General features: G+C 40.4%; 1 protein-coding gene across 2 annotated transcripts in view; it reads right to left on the minus strand.

The window, feature by feature from the left end:
- The window catches only part of afdna (afadin, adherens junction formation factor a), a 123,404-nt gene that overhangs the window by 55,784 nt on the left and 48,334 nt on the right, over positions 1 to 19,286 (minus strand). For both annotated transcript variants that reach the window (XM_084737951.1, XM_084737952.1), the window contains exons 9-17: positions 17,784 to 17,828; positions 16,449 to 16,543; positions 15,849 to 16,099; positions 11,271 to 11,340; positions 10,092 to 10,162; positions 9,883 to 9,950; positions 6,457 to 6,662; positions 3,757 to 3,777; positions 13 to 158 (exon numbers count right to left, since the gene is read on the minus strand). In XM_084737951.1, coding sequence (XP_084594077.1) covers positions 13 to 158; positions 3,757 to 3,777; positions 6,457 to 6,662; positions 9,883 to 9,950; positions 10,092 to 10,162; positions 11,271 to 11,340; positions 15,849 to 16,099; positions 16,449 to 16,543; positions 17,784 to 17,828 — 973 coding nt within the window. The remainder of the gene's footprint in view (positions 1 to 12; positions 159 to 3,756; positions 3,778 to 6,456; positions 6,663 to 9,882; positions 9,951 to 10,091; positions 10,163 to 11,270; positions 11,341 to 15,848; positions 16,100 to 16,448; positions 16,544 to 17,783; positions 17,829 to 19,286) is intronic.

A 19,286-nucleotide genomic window follows, 5' to 3' on the forward strand; every position in this document is an offset into this window, starting at 1 on the left:
ACACAGACTGACTTGAAAGCCATCTGAACCAGATGGGCAAGGATGTCCTGGGCGTCCAGCGTGATGCGATTCAGGTCTCGGTCCTGCTTGATGAAGTTGAGCAGCTCTGAGGCGTTGGCCATCCAGAAAGCCAGCGCTCCTGCAATGTTCTTCTGCTTCTGTAACGGACCAACCACAGCCACACACACACAAAGAAAGAAAACACATACGGAGGAAGTTGTTAGAGCAGCAAGATGAAAGAGAGACTGGAGAGTTAAAAAGAAGGTAGGAGGAGGGTTTCTGTTTGAGTGGCAGCCAGAAGGAGCAGTTGTTACTTCAGGGATAGACTCATGCCCCGCCCACCCCTCCCTCTAAGTCAACCAACCCAGTGCTGAGAGGAAGACTGGTCACCACTGTCATAAAAGAAGCTGCTCAAAGTATCGTCATTTCTTCAGATCTAAATTCAACAGTTTTACACAACGAGCAGAGAGACATTAGTGACCACTCCTTTTCCCTCCCAAACTCAAATCCATCAACCAGGTCACCAGACACTGACCTCCTCCACCAACGAGATTTTATTTTTGACAAAACTGTAGACTGATACCATGGACTCACACTGTAAGCAACAGGATCAACAAACTATTAGAAGTCTTATTTAAATGCTTCCTTGCTTCCCAGCTGTTGAGATTAATCCTACCAGGAAAGTGCAAAATGGTCACTCAACAGGAGCCATGTAACCTCGATATTACACTATCTGCATCATTGGTTACCATTACAATCATAGTGCTTTTAAAACAGTGGGTGAAACAAAATATTTATATACAATCCTTTCATTGGAGCTTAGTGTGAGAGTCTTAACTGCATTTACAGTCGTGCCATTTCTCTCTTGTCCTCCCAGAGGAGAAACAAGTTCTAAGTGACATGATTGTGTTCATTACAAACAGGCTCAGTAGTGAAAGATGTGCTAACATGCTAACAGATTCTGTTTTTGTGCTTTTAGCCGTGTTAAAACAGACTGATTGCTGTTTTGCCCTCATTGTTCTCCGTTTCGCTTGTTAGCAACATGAGCTCTGATTGACTTGGCATGCACTTAACACACAAGTCATTTTTTTTTTTTTTTAAGAAAACTCAGGCAACCCAACTTTAAAAGTGACATATTTTGTTTTAAATTTAGTGATGTGCAGCGGATCTAATTTATGCCAAAGTGAAGAGTGGTTCATGTGGACTTCGACATGTAACAAATACTCTTCTGTGAGCCTGAGCAAATAAACTTTTCAGTGTTAAATTTGAGATTGGACTTTGCTTTAGCTAGCGATTGAGCCATTCTATCACCACACCAGTCAACCTAAGGGGAAACGAAAGCTTATTTCTGGTATTTTTAAAATTCACATGAGGCTATAGACAGCAGCTGGTTAGCTTAGCTTAGCACAGGGGACAGCATCTTGTATGGCTAAATCTGATACATTTACATGGTGGACTTGAGTGATCGTTTTAATGAATATACATCAGCCACTCTTAAATAAAATAATCATTGCCCAAAACAGTGAAGCATTCCTTTAGCATAAAGGGCAATACAAAATATACTGATATATGAATCTACTTTTGTAACTCTGTAGCAGCACCTGAGTGCATAAATGTAATGAGAGCTTCTGGCAGAGTAAAGTGATCCATCAGCCAAATATCTTGCAGAGTGAACGAGCAGCAACACGCTGAACCAGGATAATAACATCAGGGAATAATTAATGGCATAATTATCTCAAATGGCCAACACTGAGAGGATGCTATCAGACTTTTAATAACACTCAGTAACATCTCCATATGTCAGTCTACAGTCTAAAGGACAGTTTTCTGTTCCTGAGATCAACAGGGAGGACAGAGCTCAGTGTCTGAGGAGCTGATTGGTTAATATCCCCAACAGTAAGAGAGGGAGGAATGTGCGAAGCTCGCTCTCCTGCACTCATCTATCCCCGCCTTGAAAAACACAAATCAAACAAAACAACAGAAAAAAAAACCCTTCATTCAGAACAGCCAGAGAATGAGAGATGGAGCCAAGTGCATCCAAAATGAATCGCGACAATAAAACATTGAGGAAACATTAAAAACACAGACGGATGGTTGAACATATTAAACTCCAAACAGACAAATGAAGCAGAGGAGGTCGGAGGGACGCGACTTGTCTCTCATCCACACTGTTGAGCAGGAGAAGCAAGACGTGATGTCACACAAAATGGATGCCAGAGTTACAGATGGAGCAATGATGGAAAAGAGTGGTTGCTTTGGTTTCGCTCAGTTTTTGTTTTTTTTGGTTTTTAGTACCAGGCAGGTCCAGGAAGCTGAATGGAATTAGTTTGGTTGATGTTGCTGTTGTTGCTTAGTTTTCCAGCTGTGGGAGGACGCATTATTATGGCTTTATTTTACATTTCTGTTAGAATGGAGAAAAAGAAGCAGCAGCAACAATGAAGGGCTGGTCAAAAAAGCAGACAGAGCGAGAAAGAGAAAAAAAGTAGGAGGTAGAGATGAGTTCAGAGGCAGACAGCCAAAGAAGGGAGCCAAGAGGTTGATGAGGTCGAGCGACATGATTTTATTTTTTAAATCGTTAACTTTGCTCTAATTTGCCTTCAAAGGAACGTCAGACATTGGAACGAATTGCAACTTTACGACAACATTTTTTCCTTGCGATCGGAAAGCTTAGTGCGATTTGTGCTGCCTTCAAGCGCCTCTACAAATATCAGACAAAGGCAAGAACAATGCAACAAATGGTTAAACTGGTCCATAAGGTTTGGATGCTCATTGATTTGTGAGCAGTGTCAGGAGTTACATGCCACAAAATAACTTGTTAGAGCACTCAGAATTTTTTTTGTTGTCACTGTTGTAATGAGTAACGTCTTAGTTTTGCAATTCAAGTGCTCAGTTAGTTATTTATATTTTCAGAGACTCTGATGATGACTTTTTGCTGTTAGCTGTTGCTGTTAGCTTGTCAGGACAATATATCCAAAACTCAAAGTCATTTAGTTTCTAATGATATAAAACAAATAAGAGCAAGGAATCGTCACATTTGAAAAGTTAGAGCCAGATTCCATTTGGCATTTTTGCTTTGTTAAGGGCTGCAAATATTAATTAAATCATCATCGTTTCATCTTTAGCTGTACTGTATGCCATGAAATTTTCTAATACCAGCTAGTTTTTCATCTGTTTTAAAATACAAGACAGATTCACATGAATTCAATCATTCATTATAGAAAAAAGGAAAGCTCAAATTATTTCAGAATTTTTTTAATAAATGTACTTAAAGTATTAACCAGAAATCTGTCATCACAGTAAGCAACGCAATTGTACAGATAAAACTTTAAGTCATATTTCCTAGCATTTATTTTCTTTCAAGGACCAGTGTATAGGACTTAGTGGCGCCTAGTGGTGAGCTTGCAGACTGCAAACTCCTCGTTTTATCCTCCTCTTCCAAGTGTGTAAGGGAGTCCTAGAGAGGACTCGCTCCCTCTGTAGATATAAAGGGCTCACTCTAAGGTAATGAAAATATGACTCTTATTTTCAAGTGATCATACACAAATGAAAACATACTTCTGCAAATAAATCCCTATAAATCTTACACACTTTACATTTAAGTTTCTTTAAAGGCAGATAAATTGAGTTTTATCCAAATTTTCTCCATGTCGCCCACATCAAGAGGAAGGCAGAGATAAAAAGAGAAAGACAGAGTGAGTGAAGGAGGTAGACGAGTCTGTAGCAGCCGTATCATGGTGTGCTATTGTGCTATCCTACCTGATCCCCTTCAGGAATCTCCTGGATGGAAGGAGGAGGGGGAGGAAGAGGAGGAGGAAGAGGAGGAGGAGGAGGAGGAGGAGGAGGAGGAGGAGGAGGAGGAGGAGGAGGAGGAGGAGGAGGAGGAGGACACGTTCACAGGACAGAGAGAAAACACGTCAACAGCTACAGTATGGACACAGCCATGTAACACACACACACATACATAAACTTTGACACACACATGGTCATGGTTTACAATGTAAAGCCATCTTGAATCAGTTAAAGAACATAACTGAAGGAGGTCGGCTGAAAACCACATCTGGTCAAGAAAACATTACAGGGTGTCTGTGACATTTATCAAGTTCACTTTAAGGTCTTAAGAGATCTCTTTAAATGCCATCTTAAGGAAAAGCCATCACAAAAACAGGCAAGAAACAACAGTACTGTTCTACTTTTAAAAATTAACTGACGACCTACAATCTATATTGTGAAGTTTTTGGTACATTTTACAGGCTTGATTTTTAAGTTTTCAGTTCTGTAAACAAGCAAATAAAAAGTATATGTGAGCTACGTGTAAACAGGAACTGAATACGTGTGAGATGTTTAAATTTGTGAAGGTTGTCCTTAAAAAAGTAAAAAGGAAATTGAATCCTCGAATAAACTAAGTTTAAAGGGCACTAAACGTTTAACAGTATACAATTTGAGACAACTAGATAAAATGTGACCGAAAACAAGAATAAATTCAACAGGGTCATTTCGGTGAGATATCTGCTGGGTTGCTTTACAGCAAAAACCAGGAATGTTCTGGGGAAAATTTGGCTAAACTTTACAGTTTCGGAGAGGGTGACACCCTCTTTGTGGATACAGGCTATGGAGTTTATGGGAAATGTGGTCTCAGCAACTGGGACCGACACAAATCGTGTTAAATAGAAACTATAAAATAATGTTGACGTCATTCTTAATGGGAATACAACGTTATATCACTTCATTTGATAATAGCATATTGAAACAGTGGATGCAATGCATTTAGGGAAAGTAGATTATTTAAAGTGAGGTTGGCACTTATCCATAGTCAGTGTATGAACTACAGAAGATGGCGCTCGGCATGCCTCTATTTTGGAGAAGCAGCAGGATTACTGGTGTAGAAAGCTAAGCAATGAACTGCTGTGGACAGGGTCAGCAGAAAAAATATATATCACTTCAAGCAGACGCTATATTTAGAATATTTTCAATGGCCTTTACCTTCTCTTCAGACAGCATTGTCTGACTGTAAACCACAGTTATGTAAGCAAAATGTCACTCCCTCCAAACCAACAAGACTCCATTAGCAAAATCAGTCATTTTACCTTGCAGAACACAGGAGTAACTGGTGTACTGATGCCTCAATCAGTTGTGTTGTGTAACTTCGGTGTTTTAACAGATTAGTTTGGATTCACCAAAGTCACAGTCTAACAACAAAGTCACTAACCAGTAGACCAGCGCCTCTGTGTTCTGAGAGACAAAATTGTGATTTTTGCAAAAGGAGTCTGGTGATATTTGGCTTATATAGCAGCGGTTTCCTGTCAGAAAAGGTCGTCTGATGGTGAAAACTACCTCATAAAACCCCACAACAAATAATCCGAACTATCCCTTTAAGTAATGTGGTTAAGACACTTAACGGTAAGGATGCAGGGTACTGGGAAAAGATGAGTCCATCTCTAAGATCTCACAGCTTGTCACAATCATGCCCAATCAAAATTTAGTTTTACAAGTTCTCAACATCTCATACATGCTCCAAAACATTTTTCTGTTGGATTAGTTAAGTGCCTGGTTAATATGTGGTGATTATTCAGAGCACACACCCCCGATGCAGATTATAAACCTTTTTCAAGTAGGAAGCTTGCTCAGAAGCCAAAGATATTTCCCCGAAACTGTAAAAAACTGAAATCCTACTACACACAGACTGAAATAGATTACAGTCCACTGAGTGTGTGTTTTCTTTCATAACTTGACTGCATACCAACAGCAACGAAATAGCTGACTGCGAGCTAAACAAATAAAACTAAATGCCACTAATAAAAGAAGAAATGGCATTTGCATTTCATTGGGGCTTATTTGAGCCTTTATCAAGTAAGGAAGGCCCTTAGAAAAACTTGGAGTGCACATGATTTTTCCTCCCTGTAACTGTCCAAACTAACAAGATCCCGTGGTTCATGTCATATTAGATGTCAGGCCAAAACTTTTATCTAACACTGAATCGGTATCAGGAAGGAAGAAATGGTATCAGACCGTCTCTACTATTGATCAGTGGCAGCACCATGCTAGCTGAAGTTCAGTAAAAACTATGTCGTGTCATAGCAGGCTTCACACCAAAAGCATTTAACACTGACAGGCAGACAAACATAAGACAAAAGCACAGACAGGCACAACAGAGGTAACTGTGGAGAGAAAGCCGCAAGAAACATAAACATACAAACACATATACACTCCTTACAGCAACTACACATGGAGTAGTTTGTAAGAATACAGTAAATGGGGGGGAATTAAAACATTACACAATTCAAACATTTCAACACAAGTATGTCAGTATGAAACACATAAATAACAAACTAATGGCAGCAGAACACACTGGGATAATAATGCACAAATTAATCAGTGAGATTATGTTCAATGTGACCGCACACACACACACACACACACACACAGAACAAAAAAGATTTGAAAAGTAGTTTTACTGACCTGGATGACTCCCTCCATCATGCTCACCATCTTGTTGACGATGGCGATGACCTTGTGCGTCCTCTCGGACGGCGACATGTCAGGCCGGTACGAAGGCGACAGGACGTAGCGGCAGGCCATGTACAGGACATACGTGGGCGAGAGTTTGAAGTGAACCGTGGAGCTGTTGGTGTAGTTGATGATGGCTGACAGGAAGGTGTCTTCAGCTGGATGAAAAATGCACAGAATCAGATATTTAGACCAAACACACACAGAAAGTTTTATAGCTATAAATTTAGAGAAGGCATACCATTACTATAATGTCAGTACAGTTTTAGTGTGCCTTGATAATCAAAATATTCTCTCATAATCTTTTGCATTTGCACAGGAATAAACCTGCTGTGGAAACACTGTTATCCTCTGAATTCCTTTGGTCAAAGAAAAACATGTTTAGTGTTGGAACAAAGTATGACCTCTCAGCAGCTTCAGCAGAAATATGTCAACACTTAAGACAAGCACTTAAGACTGCCTGAAATAAAATGCATCTCCTCTACATCAAACTTTGGGATACAAGTGCTTTACATAGCATAGCCTCCAATCTTGGTGTGGACGGACCTTTATTGTTTAATAGTGAAGCATAGTTCTCTGGAAGCTGACCTCACCAATGCTGAGAACCACATAAGCCTCTTCACCTTAAAAGGAAATGGTTTGCACACTTTATTTTTGGTGGAAAATGCTCCAAACGATTCAAAATGAATTTTCAGAACCTGAAAAATTGGTTCACAGCTAGAACCAAAAAACAGGTCTTCCTTACCCTAAAATGCAACCACAAGTGGTCATGTCCTATTCCACAGGTCATTGTGCAATGCCATCCATTGTCGAGGCATCCTTACAGAAAGAATCAGTAAGACCCGTCTGTGCTGTTTATAAATGCACCAGAAAAATAGCTGATTGTTTAGTTGCATTTCCAGGATGCCAACTGCAAAGTTTTGGGTTGAGAAAGCATCCTGGAGCACAACAAAATATTGAGAAAATAAGAAAATATAGGCCGAGGGCTGCAGGGTCTCTGCAGATACAGCCACCACCACTGCTGCTTATGGATCATAAGATGACTGAAAGGGATTATGTTCAGTGTGCTACATATTATGCCTTTGATTTCAATGGTTCAGATCACGAATGGTGGAAACATAGGCTGGTTTGTGAGAAAGCACCAAGGTTCAAAGAATCTTGAGCAGAACTGTTTCAAGAACCAGAGCTAATTAGGTGGAAAACACTAAAAGAAAACCAGTGTAGCATTGAGCAAATCCATAATATATGTATAAAATCAGACTGCATTACACTTACATCATCACATATCAAAGGTGGATGACACTGACTGGAATAGATCTCCTTTGAGCTGCAACAAGTAGTTTGTTTAAGTCACTTTGGTGGATGGCTGGTAACAGAACTTGGCTCCTCATGTGTCATGTGGGATACACCAGTAAAACCACTTGAAGCCAGACTGTGGTGTCAGTTTCTTCCAGTTTAGCTTGGTTGGTATTTGATATCAAACCGGTTGCAGCTGGCCTACGATGATTCTCCAGACACAGTTAAGTACCCAGATTTCTATGGGGCCTGTGCGTCACTGTCTAAAACACTCCGTCATATGGTTTCTCCCAGTGCATTGTGGGCATGGGACTCTCCAACCACTCTGACCAATCAAAACCCTCCTCCAGCTGGTAAAACAGATGATCTCACACTATGCCAAATATATACTCAGTGCACACACAAGACTTTTAAAGACATTTTAAGGCTACCTGGGGCTGATTTCAGACCATTTTAACAACTGAAACAACCCTTTTCTGATTAAATTCATCTAAAAAAAAAAGGAAAACACATCAGACAATTGCATGGTTTCCCTGTATTCATCTAACAGTGTGAAGACATGTGGGTCAAACCCAATATGATCAGACCAACCTACAGGGGCTGCTAATGATTTTTACTCCTAAAAACAGGATTTTCTTTCATCTGGTCACACAGAAGGAGGAGATGACATTTTCTTTTGTTTTATTGACCGTTAAACTGTCAACAAAGGAATGTACAGTACAAACACAGCAGGGGCTGACTGATCTGTGTTGAATGTAATGAGGCTAGAATGGGAGGTATTGAGCAGAGAGTGCAGGATGGGAAGCAGAGACAGAAAATCAATCCTTTTAGTGCATTTTGAAAAACCTGTTGTCTGCTTGGTTGTCAGTTCTGTGGCTGGTGGTTAATTTGTTCCCTGATTGAACACTGAAATGTTTAGATTGAACAGAAAGAATACAGGCTAGTAGGCCTGCAGTATTATTCCACCAAATACAAAGGTATTTCAGTCTTTACACTTACACAAATTCATCCTCTTTCAGACTCTATTATAAGCTCTACGATACAGTATAGTTACTTAGGATCCAGCTTAGGAGCAGCCATGTTTGAACCTCCATCACAGTGCGACATAGGACCACTGATAGCCACGACCAAAGATATTACCACATTTCTTTCATGTTAGTTATTGTGCGTCCGGGACAGGCCAAAATTGCATAGTGTATAACCAACATTGGTCATTGAGACCACATAATATGTTAAAAAAAATAGGTCCCCTGTTTAAAAATACCGGAACTACCCTTTTTAGAGTCCTAGTAAGCCCTGACAGTAAGTGAGCGTGCACAAAATCAGAGCCCTGCAACTGGCTCTGCTAAATGGAATACAGCCATCATTAATGTTATTAATTTCATGTGTGTTTTCCTGCTTTGACAAGTCTAAATGTCTGTCACAAAAGTCTATAGGACCAGTAAAAATACTCAGCTAATGTAAACAAACTGCATTGTTCACTTCCAGTTACTCCACCTTTAACAGTTTAACCTCAAGACAGTGCCTCTGAAAACATCCCTCAACTATCCCTTAATAAAAAGGAGAACTTATTCCTGAGTGCTCCATTTTATCATCTTTAAATGCTGTCAAATTAACTGTTATCTTGATGCTATTACAGCAAGCAAAGCTTTCAGGCTTTAAGGTGATCCAGCTGATTTTCTGCCAAATATGAGCAGCAGACAATGTAAAATGTAATGCAGAGGCTGAGAGGAGATGCTCGTTTTCTCTCCATCTGTTAATGGAAGTCATATTAATGTCTCTAAATGAATGTGACAATAGCTTTCTGAGCCACCCTAAACTATATATTGTAGGCGTAGACAGTCAGCAGGAACTCTGAAAAGATTCTGAATTTACCTTCATTACCCTGACCTTAAATTTACCGTATATTTACTGGGACATATTCATTGCATGTGGCTGCTGCTTGAGCAGTTAGGTCAGCAGAATCGGTCCAGTACGTTGTAAAGACAACTAGGAGAGTTCAATAGTTTCCAGCTATTGACTGTTTGACTGACACAGTGAAGGGAACGGAGAGGCAGAAAGAAGAGACACACTAATACTCACAGTTGTCTCTGAACTCGATGCCGGCTGGCAGAGTCAACTCTGCTCTGTCTGCTGAAATGTCCTGAGACCTGATAAAGACAAAATAAGACCATGAGAAGGGACGATAACACCAAATACAGAGAGAAGACTGAGGAGAAAGACGAGCCAGAGGAGGACCGCAGAGAGGATAAAGATGGAGGACGAAGAAGAAGAGGAGGAGAAGTCCTGACCTGCTGTCCTGCTGCTCTCCTCTGATCATGGGTTTGACCATCCCTCTCTCCATCTCCAGCTTTCCTGAGCTCTGCACGTACACACATAACACACACACACACACACTGTGTCGAGCAGGTTCAACAAAAAGTAATTTCATTTCCTAAAGATGATCCTAATTTGAGAATGTGCAAACATAATAATAGAGAGATAATAATGAATACATTATGAGGCTTCGGTCACACAACATTTAAAATCAGTCTGTTTGGGTGCCCTGCTCTAAATCTGATCAATGAGGTGGCCTCATGAGTGACGTGGTGTCTTGTGTTAAATTTGCTGGCAGGACTTTCAGAACTGCTGACAAGCAGCAAACACAACATGCACCACAGGTTTTGAGAGATTTCTGGTTCTCCGGTACATCAAATATATCTGTACTTGTTCTATAGATGCAGCTGTGTGTATGAAATAGCTTGTAACATATTGCCAACATACAATGAAGTGTTGCAAATGAACTAAAACATATTGTTTTATATGTCTAGAGCTGATACAATTATTTAACTAATCAACACAGAGAATTAATTTGCAGAAAATCTGGTCATCAATTAATTCCTTAAGTCATTTCTAAAGAGATAAATGCTACACACTAGTTCAGGGGTTCCAAAACTTTTTCATGTCAAGGACCCCCACAAGAGATGCACATCAGACCTCAGACACCCAATTTTTTAAATGTGCTTTATAAATAGACTTGACTTATCAGAAAATTATTAAACACTGTAAATAACTCTTTCTTAGGTATAACACATGAAACACAGAGGTACCCTGGAAAAACACTTAAAATTGTTTTCAAGGATTTTCAGCACCTGTACAAACCCTGCCTTCAACATGGCAAAACCAAAGAATTTTATGGCAAGTTTATTGACGGAGAAATTGTATTTCATAGATCGGTGACGTTTCGTCATAACCTGATTCACTAAATAAGGTCAGAATTGGCACCAATCAGTGGATCCCAACAACAAAACTTTCATTAAAACTGCTTTTGGAAAGTCATAAAATGTTTATACTTATGAGTATAATGTCTCAATTCTGAACAGGATATAAATACAGCAAAAATTCAAATGCTGTGTGTGTGTGTGTGTGTGTGTGTGTGTGTGTGTGTGTGTGTGTGTGTGTGTGTGTGTGTGTGTGTGTGTGTGTGTTACCTTGCTGGTAGGCAGAGCAGCTCCACTGTGGACGTCTCCGTGAAGGTCGAAGGTGGTTTCGGGTACACTGCTGCAGAGGAGACAGAGACACGCAGCAGTCTAGATTTAGGAACTGTGCTCTCCACGGCTGACTTTTCATTACTGACAACGACAAGAGCTCAGACTTAATCCACACACACACACACACACACACACACACGCACACACACACACTTATCTAACCCATCGTCGGGGAGGAGAGAGCTGGATCAGAGATGCAGTGAATGAATGACTCACTAATACATGCAGACAGATATTTTGCTTAACACACATGCACACACACTTACATAAGAGTCTAATTAGATATAGAGAAGCCATGCCAGGAGTTCTGACAGAGGACTGTTCGCACTGATACGCTGTGTGAGAGAGTGTATGAGCATGTGTGTTTGAGTGACAGTAATTGACTGTGACAGCAGTCGGGTTTTAAAGACAGGCTTCTGCTTTTCACGCCCCACATGACAGGAGGGCATCGATGTCAAATAAACAGAACAGCACCAACAGAAACACACAAAGCATTTGTGCCCTGTGTCATCGACAGGAGGTCTTTGTTGTGTACACATTAACCACCAGCAGCCAAAGTAGGTTAAATCATTCACAGCATGACTACTATTCTTAACCACATCTGCAGAATTGATTTATTGGCTAGTGTTTCACATTTTCCATCTATTAAATGTTGATCGTGACAAATTTAACACACCACAGACAAAGATTAACCTTTCACACTACTGGAGATAAAGGGCAAGCTGATGTTTGTAACCACAGAGAACTGAGCCTTTCCCAAACCAAAGTCATTTCTGGTGGCCCAAATATAAACAGAAAAGGCAATTCAGAACAACTTGATAGATCCAGGGTATACAACCTCAATTCCAAAAAAGTTGGGACATTGTAAATAAAAACAGAATGACATGATTTGCAAATCTTTTTGAACTTGCATACAGTTGAATACAGTACAAAGACAAGATATTTGATGTCCAACCTGATAAACTTTACTGTATTTTGTAAATACACACTCACTCTGAATTTGATGCCTGCAACATGTTTCAAAGAAGTCGTGACAAGGGCAACAAAAGACATGAAAGTTGTGGAAACGTCTTTTTCAGAGCGTGTGTTACAGCAGCGTGGCTTCATAGTAAAAGAGTTTGTCAGACCTCAACAAGAGACAGGTCTGGACTGCAGGCAGAGTTTTTTTAAAAGCTCATACGTCTGTCATGGGCTCTCAGGAACTGGACATTCATGTAGTCCAAGACTGATGTTCCAGCATCAAGGAAAAAAACTCAATATGTCTCCTTCAGTTTTTAAAAGCAACTCACTGTGCCGCCTGAGGACTGGGTGATACAGACACCATCAAATATTATGATATAAATAGCTTGATAATATTGTAGTGATTGCTATTGGGGCTTTCACAAAATATTAACAGAATGAGATTTTTGATCAATAATCATCTGTAATGTGGATATAATGACTGAGTGGGTAAAGCCAGATAACAGAACAGCTAGAACAGTCTGGTAAGTTCATAAGATTACTGTAATGCAGCCTTTAAAACCAGGGAAAGACATCACTTATGCCATATCATGATACAATGATATCCAAAATCTGAGATGAAATCTAGTCACGTCTCGATACAATATAATATCAATGTACTTTCCAGCCCCAGGTAGCTGCAATATCACCTCTGTTAATCATAACCAAGTCAAACCAACTGTCAAACAAAAAAAACAAAGCAAACCTATAAAATTTAATGTTGAATTACAGCTTAAACGTGGCACCAACAAGTTTATTCAATGTACTTAAGAATGTCTGGATGCCATTAAAATTGATAATATCCAAAACAACTGGAAACTAGTGACATGAAATCAAAACAAAAATGGTGGTGGGTTAAGTTTCTTTCCAGACTTCCGGTAAGTTTTTTTCTTTCACTGACTGATGTGAAATATTTGTTGTGAGGCAGGAGATTAAAGTTCTGAACACTCGACACTACAAGATCATCTGTTCGACTGCCAAAACCCGGTTGCCAAATAGCTCTGATGTTAAAAAGCAGCTATCATGCCAAACTGTGGCTCTAATCGTTTTAAACATCATGATGCGTCTCCGGCTCAAATGAACGAGGTATCCTTGTAAGTTTGTGCAGCAGAACCGTTGGACAACGGCCCGGAAAACCACAGGGATCCACATCCACAACATCAGGCTTATATTCCAGACTGGAGCGACACTGAGCTGCACAAAATGACAGCTGGTGTTAATGTAACTCGCCAGACATTACAGAGACTTTTACAGGGAGTGGTACAATTCCATCACTTTCTTTTATCCCTCTCCCTGTTGTCTGGGCGGTAATGACTGTGGGTTAGAGCTTTACACCCCCACAGGAAAGAAATAAATTAAAACAGACGGATTTAAGCAGCAACCCATTTGATTTAATTTTGAGTTTAAAGACACCCCATTTACACCTGGTATTAAAATGCAATCTGTATCCGGACACATTATTCAGATAAGGAAAAAAGCAATAACGCAGGGTGCATGCTGAAAATGTCCAGGTGAACAAAACTGCCCAAGCCTGAAGTGTATGAATCTGGTAATTTGATATGTTAACTTTTTGACTATTAGGAAATACTGATGGTATAAAAATGCTGTGACATATTAACAAGTATCTGATGAAGCTGACAGGTATACATGCTGCTGATGAAGAAGACAAAGGAAGATAAGTGAGCAATGAGATCTAAGGCTTAACAGTGCAGATAAATGCAGGCTGGCAAGCAAAAGATTGCCTTTTTTATCTAATGTGTTGTAGCAGCTTGTTAATGATTTATAAAGAGTTTACAACCTAATTATAAACCACTTACAGGGGTTTTCTTAATGCAAAGTGGCACCATGTCCCCTAATTTAACAACTCACAACTGATTTACTGCCACCTCAAATTACTCACATAAAGGTTTTGCTGACAGAGTTCTGATATCAATGATGATGACAAGAATGCATTCAAAACACCAAGTGTAAAGGCAAAGATCAGATCATTTAATTTGGTTACTGCATCCAGATACAGATCCCATTTTAATGCCAGGTGTCAAATGGATGCTAAACATTGAGGGCACATCATGGGCCAATCAGCACTTTTCTTAGAGCGCCAGAACAGGAGAAAAGATGCTGGTATATGTGGGTCAATGAACTGAACATGAAATGTTAATGATAATCTTCCACAACAAGAGTAAAATGACAAAAAAACAAACACAGAGAGAAGGCTCAGAGGACAAGGACTACAGGTTTTCGGTCTACTGATTAGATCTTCCTCTGTGGTTGAGGTGTTAATCAAAATCACCTGATGGAGTCTTTGGAATGCAAACCTTTAACAAAGACTCTCAAATACTGTGAAGAAGATGGTGTCCTGTTACAGACCACACTAGAACTGCAGTGATAAGTCTCTTCATTAGTCCATCAAAAGAATATTAGTTACCATTATTCTGACAATCTATTAATCATCATCAGTCATTTCTCAAGCAAAAATGTCCAACAATTGCTGGTTCAAATGGCTCATTTTGTCAGTCCATAACGCCATAATATTCAGTTTAATATGACAATAAATTAAGAAAGGCGGGAAATCTCTCACTTTTCTTCCATTTTGTTTGAAAAATTTCTTTAATAGTTTATCGAAGATCAAAATACTAAGTTTGCTGGGCAAATGAACTGCCAGATCTACTTGCCCAACATGGCATTTTAGTTGCGCCGGGCAAGCAGACAATCCTTTTTGTTGAATCCTGTACTTGAGTAAAAGGTTTGTTTCATTCTGATGTAGCAATTATGATGACAAATCTACCAAAACACTCTGCCATGGACTTAAAACATGTTCAGTACTTTAGAAACACCTCAGAAAGTTATATGGAAGACTTCAAAAATACTTCAGATGACAAGCTATACGACAGAAAAAAGGAACGTGCAACTTCTAGTTTTGGTCTTCAATCATGGAAAGGAACTAATTCATGCAGAAACACACACAGAGGAATGAGTTACAGCATTGATTACTTACACGCCTCTATCTTTCTCGCAGTGTTAGTCATCCATCAAATCATTTAAGGGTAATTCAAATTTTCTTGTCCTTCATTCATCCCTAACCAGCTGCTCTTATCTGCTGTGCTCCCTCTTTCTGTCTCCTGTGAGTGTGTGAAACGACAGTGAGCAGGAGGCCACACCCAACACCATGTTGATCAGATTAGAGGGCAAGCCTGCCTGCCATAACCCTAGACCTCCGCTCTCTTCCTCTCCTCTCCTCTCATTTCCCCCGTTCTCTCCACTCGTCCAACCCCAGACTTCCCTCCTCCCCCTTTTTCCTTCCCTTCATCTCTCCCGCTTTGCCTGCCAACACCAAACCTCATCCTCTGCGCCCTTCATCTACAAGAACACCCTCTTCTTCTTTTTTCTGCTCACAAACTTCAGAAAAGAGTGTGCAGGAAGGATGAGGAGGAGGAATCACAGGAAGATGAAGAGGAAAAGGGGAAAGAAGAAAGCAAAGACACAACTCTGACACACACACAGCCTTCTCCTTTCTCTCACCCAGACTTGTGTCGGCTCCTCATCATGGCGGCTGGTTCCCTCTTCCCTCCCTGGTCGAACATCGGGTCCACAAACTTAAAGACGTGTGCAGAACCAAACTGGAGGGTGGAGCCCGAACGCAGCACCGTTGTCTCGGTAACCCGCTGTCCGTCGACAAAGGTGTCAGCATCGGGGCCGTGTGGTGTCACAGTCACCATACCTTCAGTGTGCATGAGGTTGCAGTGGTGGGGCAGAATCCCCGGACCTAGCAGCTGCACACAAACAATGGCAGGTACGTCAGAAACTACACACACACACACACACACACATTACAGCAGCAACATCAGGATAAGAAGCTAGGAATTCATAAAAAATACATGGTGGCTTAATGAAAAAGGTCAGAACAAAACTCTTATTATAGTGATGATCAACAGGGAAGTTGCTTCTCCTAGCAACCGTGGCTCTCAGAGAAATAAATGTTCCCACAAATGTGTCCAAAAACTCTTTTAGAAAAATGATTTATAAAACAATTATATAGTGTAAATTTCTTTACACCGTAAGTGAGGAGACTTCAGATTTCAGTTTGACTTGAAACAGCTGTGAGTGTTTTGGTGTAGTTACCTGGATGGCTCCGTCCTCTGTGCAGTCTGAGCCGACCTCAGTGATGCTGTGCTGAAGCCGGTACAGCTTTGGTTTGTCTCGTGAGTCAGACCCGTCTAGACACACACAAACACATACGACCACTCACATTTAGCACCGGGCAGGGTGGTCCACACATCATATTTAAAACAGGAAGTAATGTGGTGTACACATTCAGCCTCACACATTCATATTGACTCTCCACACAAAGCTGACAGCAAAGAATTCATCCATCACTTCAACAGGAAAGAGTCAATACACACTGAGTATACCGGGATATACGTATGCTGCTAATGTGGCAAAAAAAAATGTGGGTGGCTGGTGGGGCTGCAGAGCAGTTATTGATTATTAGTAAACAGGAGTTTAGTAAAAGCAAAGCATATTAGTTCACCAAAGAAAAAGGCTGAAACATTGGCTTCTCTGAGAAAAAAAAAAAAACTGGGACAAAATGAACGGGTATCACAAAACCTCAGAACCACTTTCTAAAAATAATGCTGAAATAAATCATCAGAAATCTAATATAACAAGGCAACCAGGACAGCTTGGCCTTTTGCAGTAATATAATGAGGATTAAGAACAAATCTGCAACTTGCATTTCCCAGAGTTCACTTCTGTAGTTGCTGCAGTGAGAACAAAAACTATATGAGCTTTCATCAAATGGTTAGGGGACTGAATGAGTCATTTCATTCTAAAACTGTAACCCAAATTTTACTCACTTAACTTTGGGAATGTTAGATGAGAAGACTGATTAGACTCATGTCTGTACTGTAAAAATTAAGCTAAAGCCACTTGGCTTATTTTCGCTTATCAGTGGTCGATTTTGTAACCTTAGGATTTGGTTCGTTATTGGATCAGACCTATCCCAACTTTAGACAGAGCCAAGCTCGCTGTTCCATCCTGATTTTAGTCTTTGTGCTAAGCTAAGCTAATTGGCTCTAGCTTCATCCTTACCACAAAGACATGAGAGTGGTATAAAACTTCATCTAACTCTTGGCAAGAAAGTGCATTTATTCTAAAACTATTCCTTTAAACTGTGTATTGTTAAAGGCTGTTATGCCAGGCAGAACATAACACTGGTCAGTGTAAAGGATAAGTGAATTGACTTTCTGTAACTTTGTCTAAACTCTCTGACCAGAATTAACATGTTTATTGAGAAACCTATGCAGTAATCCTACTGGGACTGCAAGTACAACACAGACACAACATTTAGCGGGGGTGTGTTCGATCATTATCGGGAGTCAGGGGTCACTGCACCTCCCCACAACAATCCCATCAGCCATTGCAACAGACACAGAGGAGGTGTGTTGGATTTTTTACCTTCGTGGTGCCGATAGGCGTAGTAGGCATAGTGATTCCCTCGCCCTAGGCAAACAGGCAGGCAGGTGTAGAGGTAGGACACATGCACAAGGCCCCACACACACACACACACAGACACACACACACACAAACAGGCACACACACAAGCACACCATGCCATAAGAAGGTGGGAAAGAAAACAGACACATAGCAGAGGGTGAAAATGCAGCAAGGAGGAAAAATGCAGCATTACCTTGTTAACCCATTAATTGCATGGAAGCATACAAACACACACTCACAGACAGAGCCTTTCATTAATTAATTTATGATTCAAAGCAATACTATGTCTTACCGGACATTAAGTCCAAATCCTATAAGAGGTTTAAAGGAGTAATTCACCTGAAATGCTGACACTCAGAGGACTTCTGCCTGTCAGTATAGGACACACCAGCTAATGGAATAGCCTGACATTAAACCATTCATTCCTGGTTGGCTGAAAGGTGTCCATTAAAATGTTACAGCAAGACACCTCAAAAAAAAAAAACTGCCCATCACTTCTAAAATAGGACTGCAGATACCCTGCAGGTAACTTCAGCTGCTTGGTGCTGTGCTACCAGATAATAACGCTCAGAAAACCGTGACTATTTCTGTATATCAGGACACCTTGGAATGTGTTACTGCACTCATGTTAAATCTCTTCACACCTTGGACGTCATGTAAAATGAGACTTTATATGATTTGTATGTCGCATTTTCATAAGCTCACTCAAGCGTGGTCTAACCACAAGGCAAAATCAGACAATGCAATGCAGAGAAGGGAAATCAAATACAACCAGTAATGAGGTGAATAAAATAGTACAAATGACTGTTTGGCTTTTTGAGTAATTTTATAGTCAAGTAATTCTATATGTCGTGCTTATTTTTTTGCATTATAGGCATATATACAGACACCACATTGCATCATATGTCTACATATGTAAATGGTCCCATCCCAATGTCCACCCTCACAGACCCACACACTTTTAGGTGCATTCACAGGTAGTCTGTGAGGGCTTGGGGTTGTCCCAGTGTCAAATCATCAAGTCACTATACACACACTAATCTTTGCCACTGCACTGATCTGGTTATCAAAAATAAAAGTACAGGAACAAACACACACTCATACACACACACAGACCCAGCACCCATTATTTAGGAGCCACCAAATCAATTCCCCATCTTGGCTGTTTTCCACAGACAGTGACCCGTCAACCTGACAGTGGATGAAGTAGATGTGTTAGTTTATTCCTGAACCACACCCACTGGTTCCCAAACACCAGTGCAGCACTACAAAATTCAAACCAGTTTGGTGCTGAGAAGTGTTTGGGTTACCATCGGGCCAGATAAGTTAATGGCATGAGTCATGTGACAGACAAATAGGAAGCTAAAGAGGGAGGGATCAGTAGCAAGAAACAAGCTGTTAGGGCTGGATAATGTCAAATTTAGCAAGACTCAGGAAAGGTTCATTTACCAAAATGCTCAGAGA

The sequence above is a fragment of the Lutjanus erythropterus genome, chromosome 15, assembly GCF_056507025.1.
Source record: "Lutjanus erythropterus isolate fLutEry1 chromosome 15, fLutEry1.hap2, whole genome shotgun sequence".
NCBI classification, from domain to species: domain Eukaryota; kingdom Metazoa; phylum Chordata; class Actinopteri; order Lutjaniformes; family Lutjanidae; genus Lutjanus; species Lutjanus erythropterus.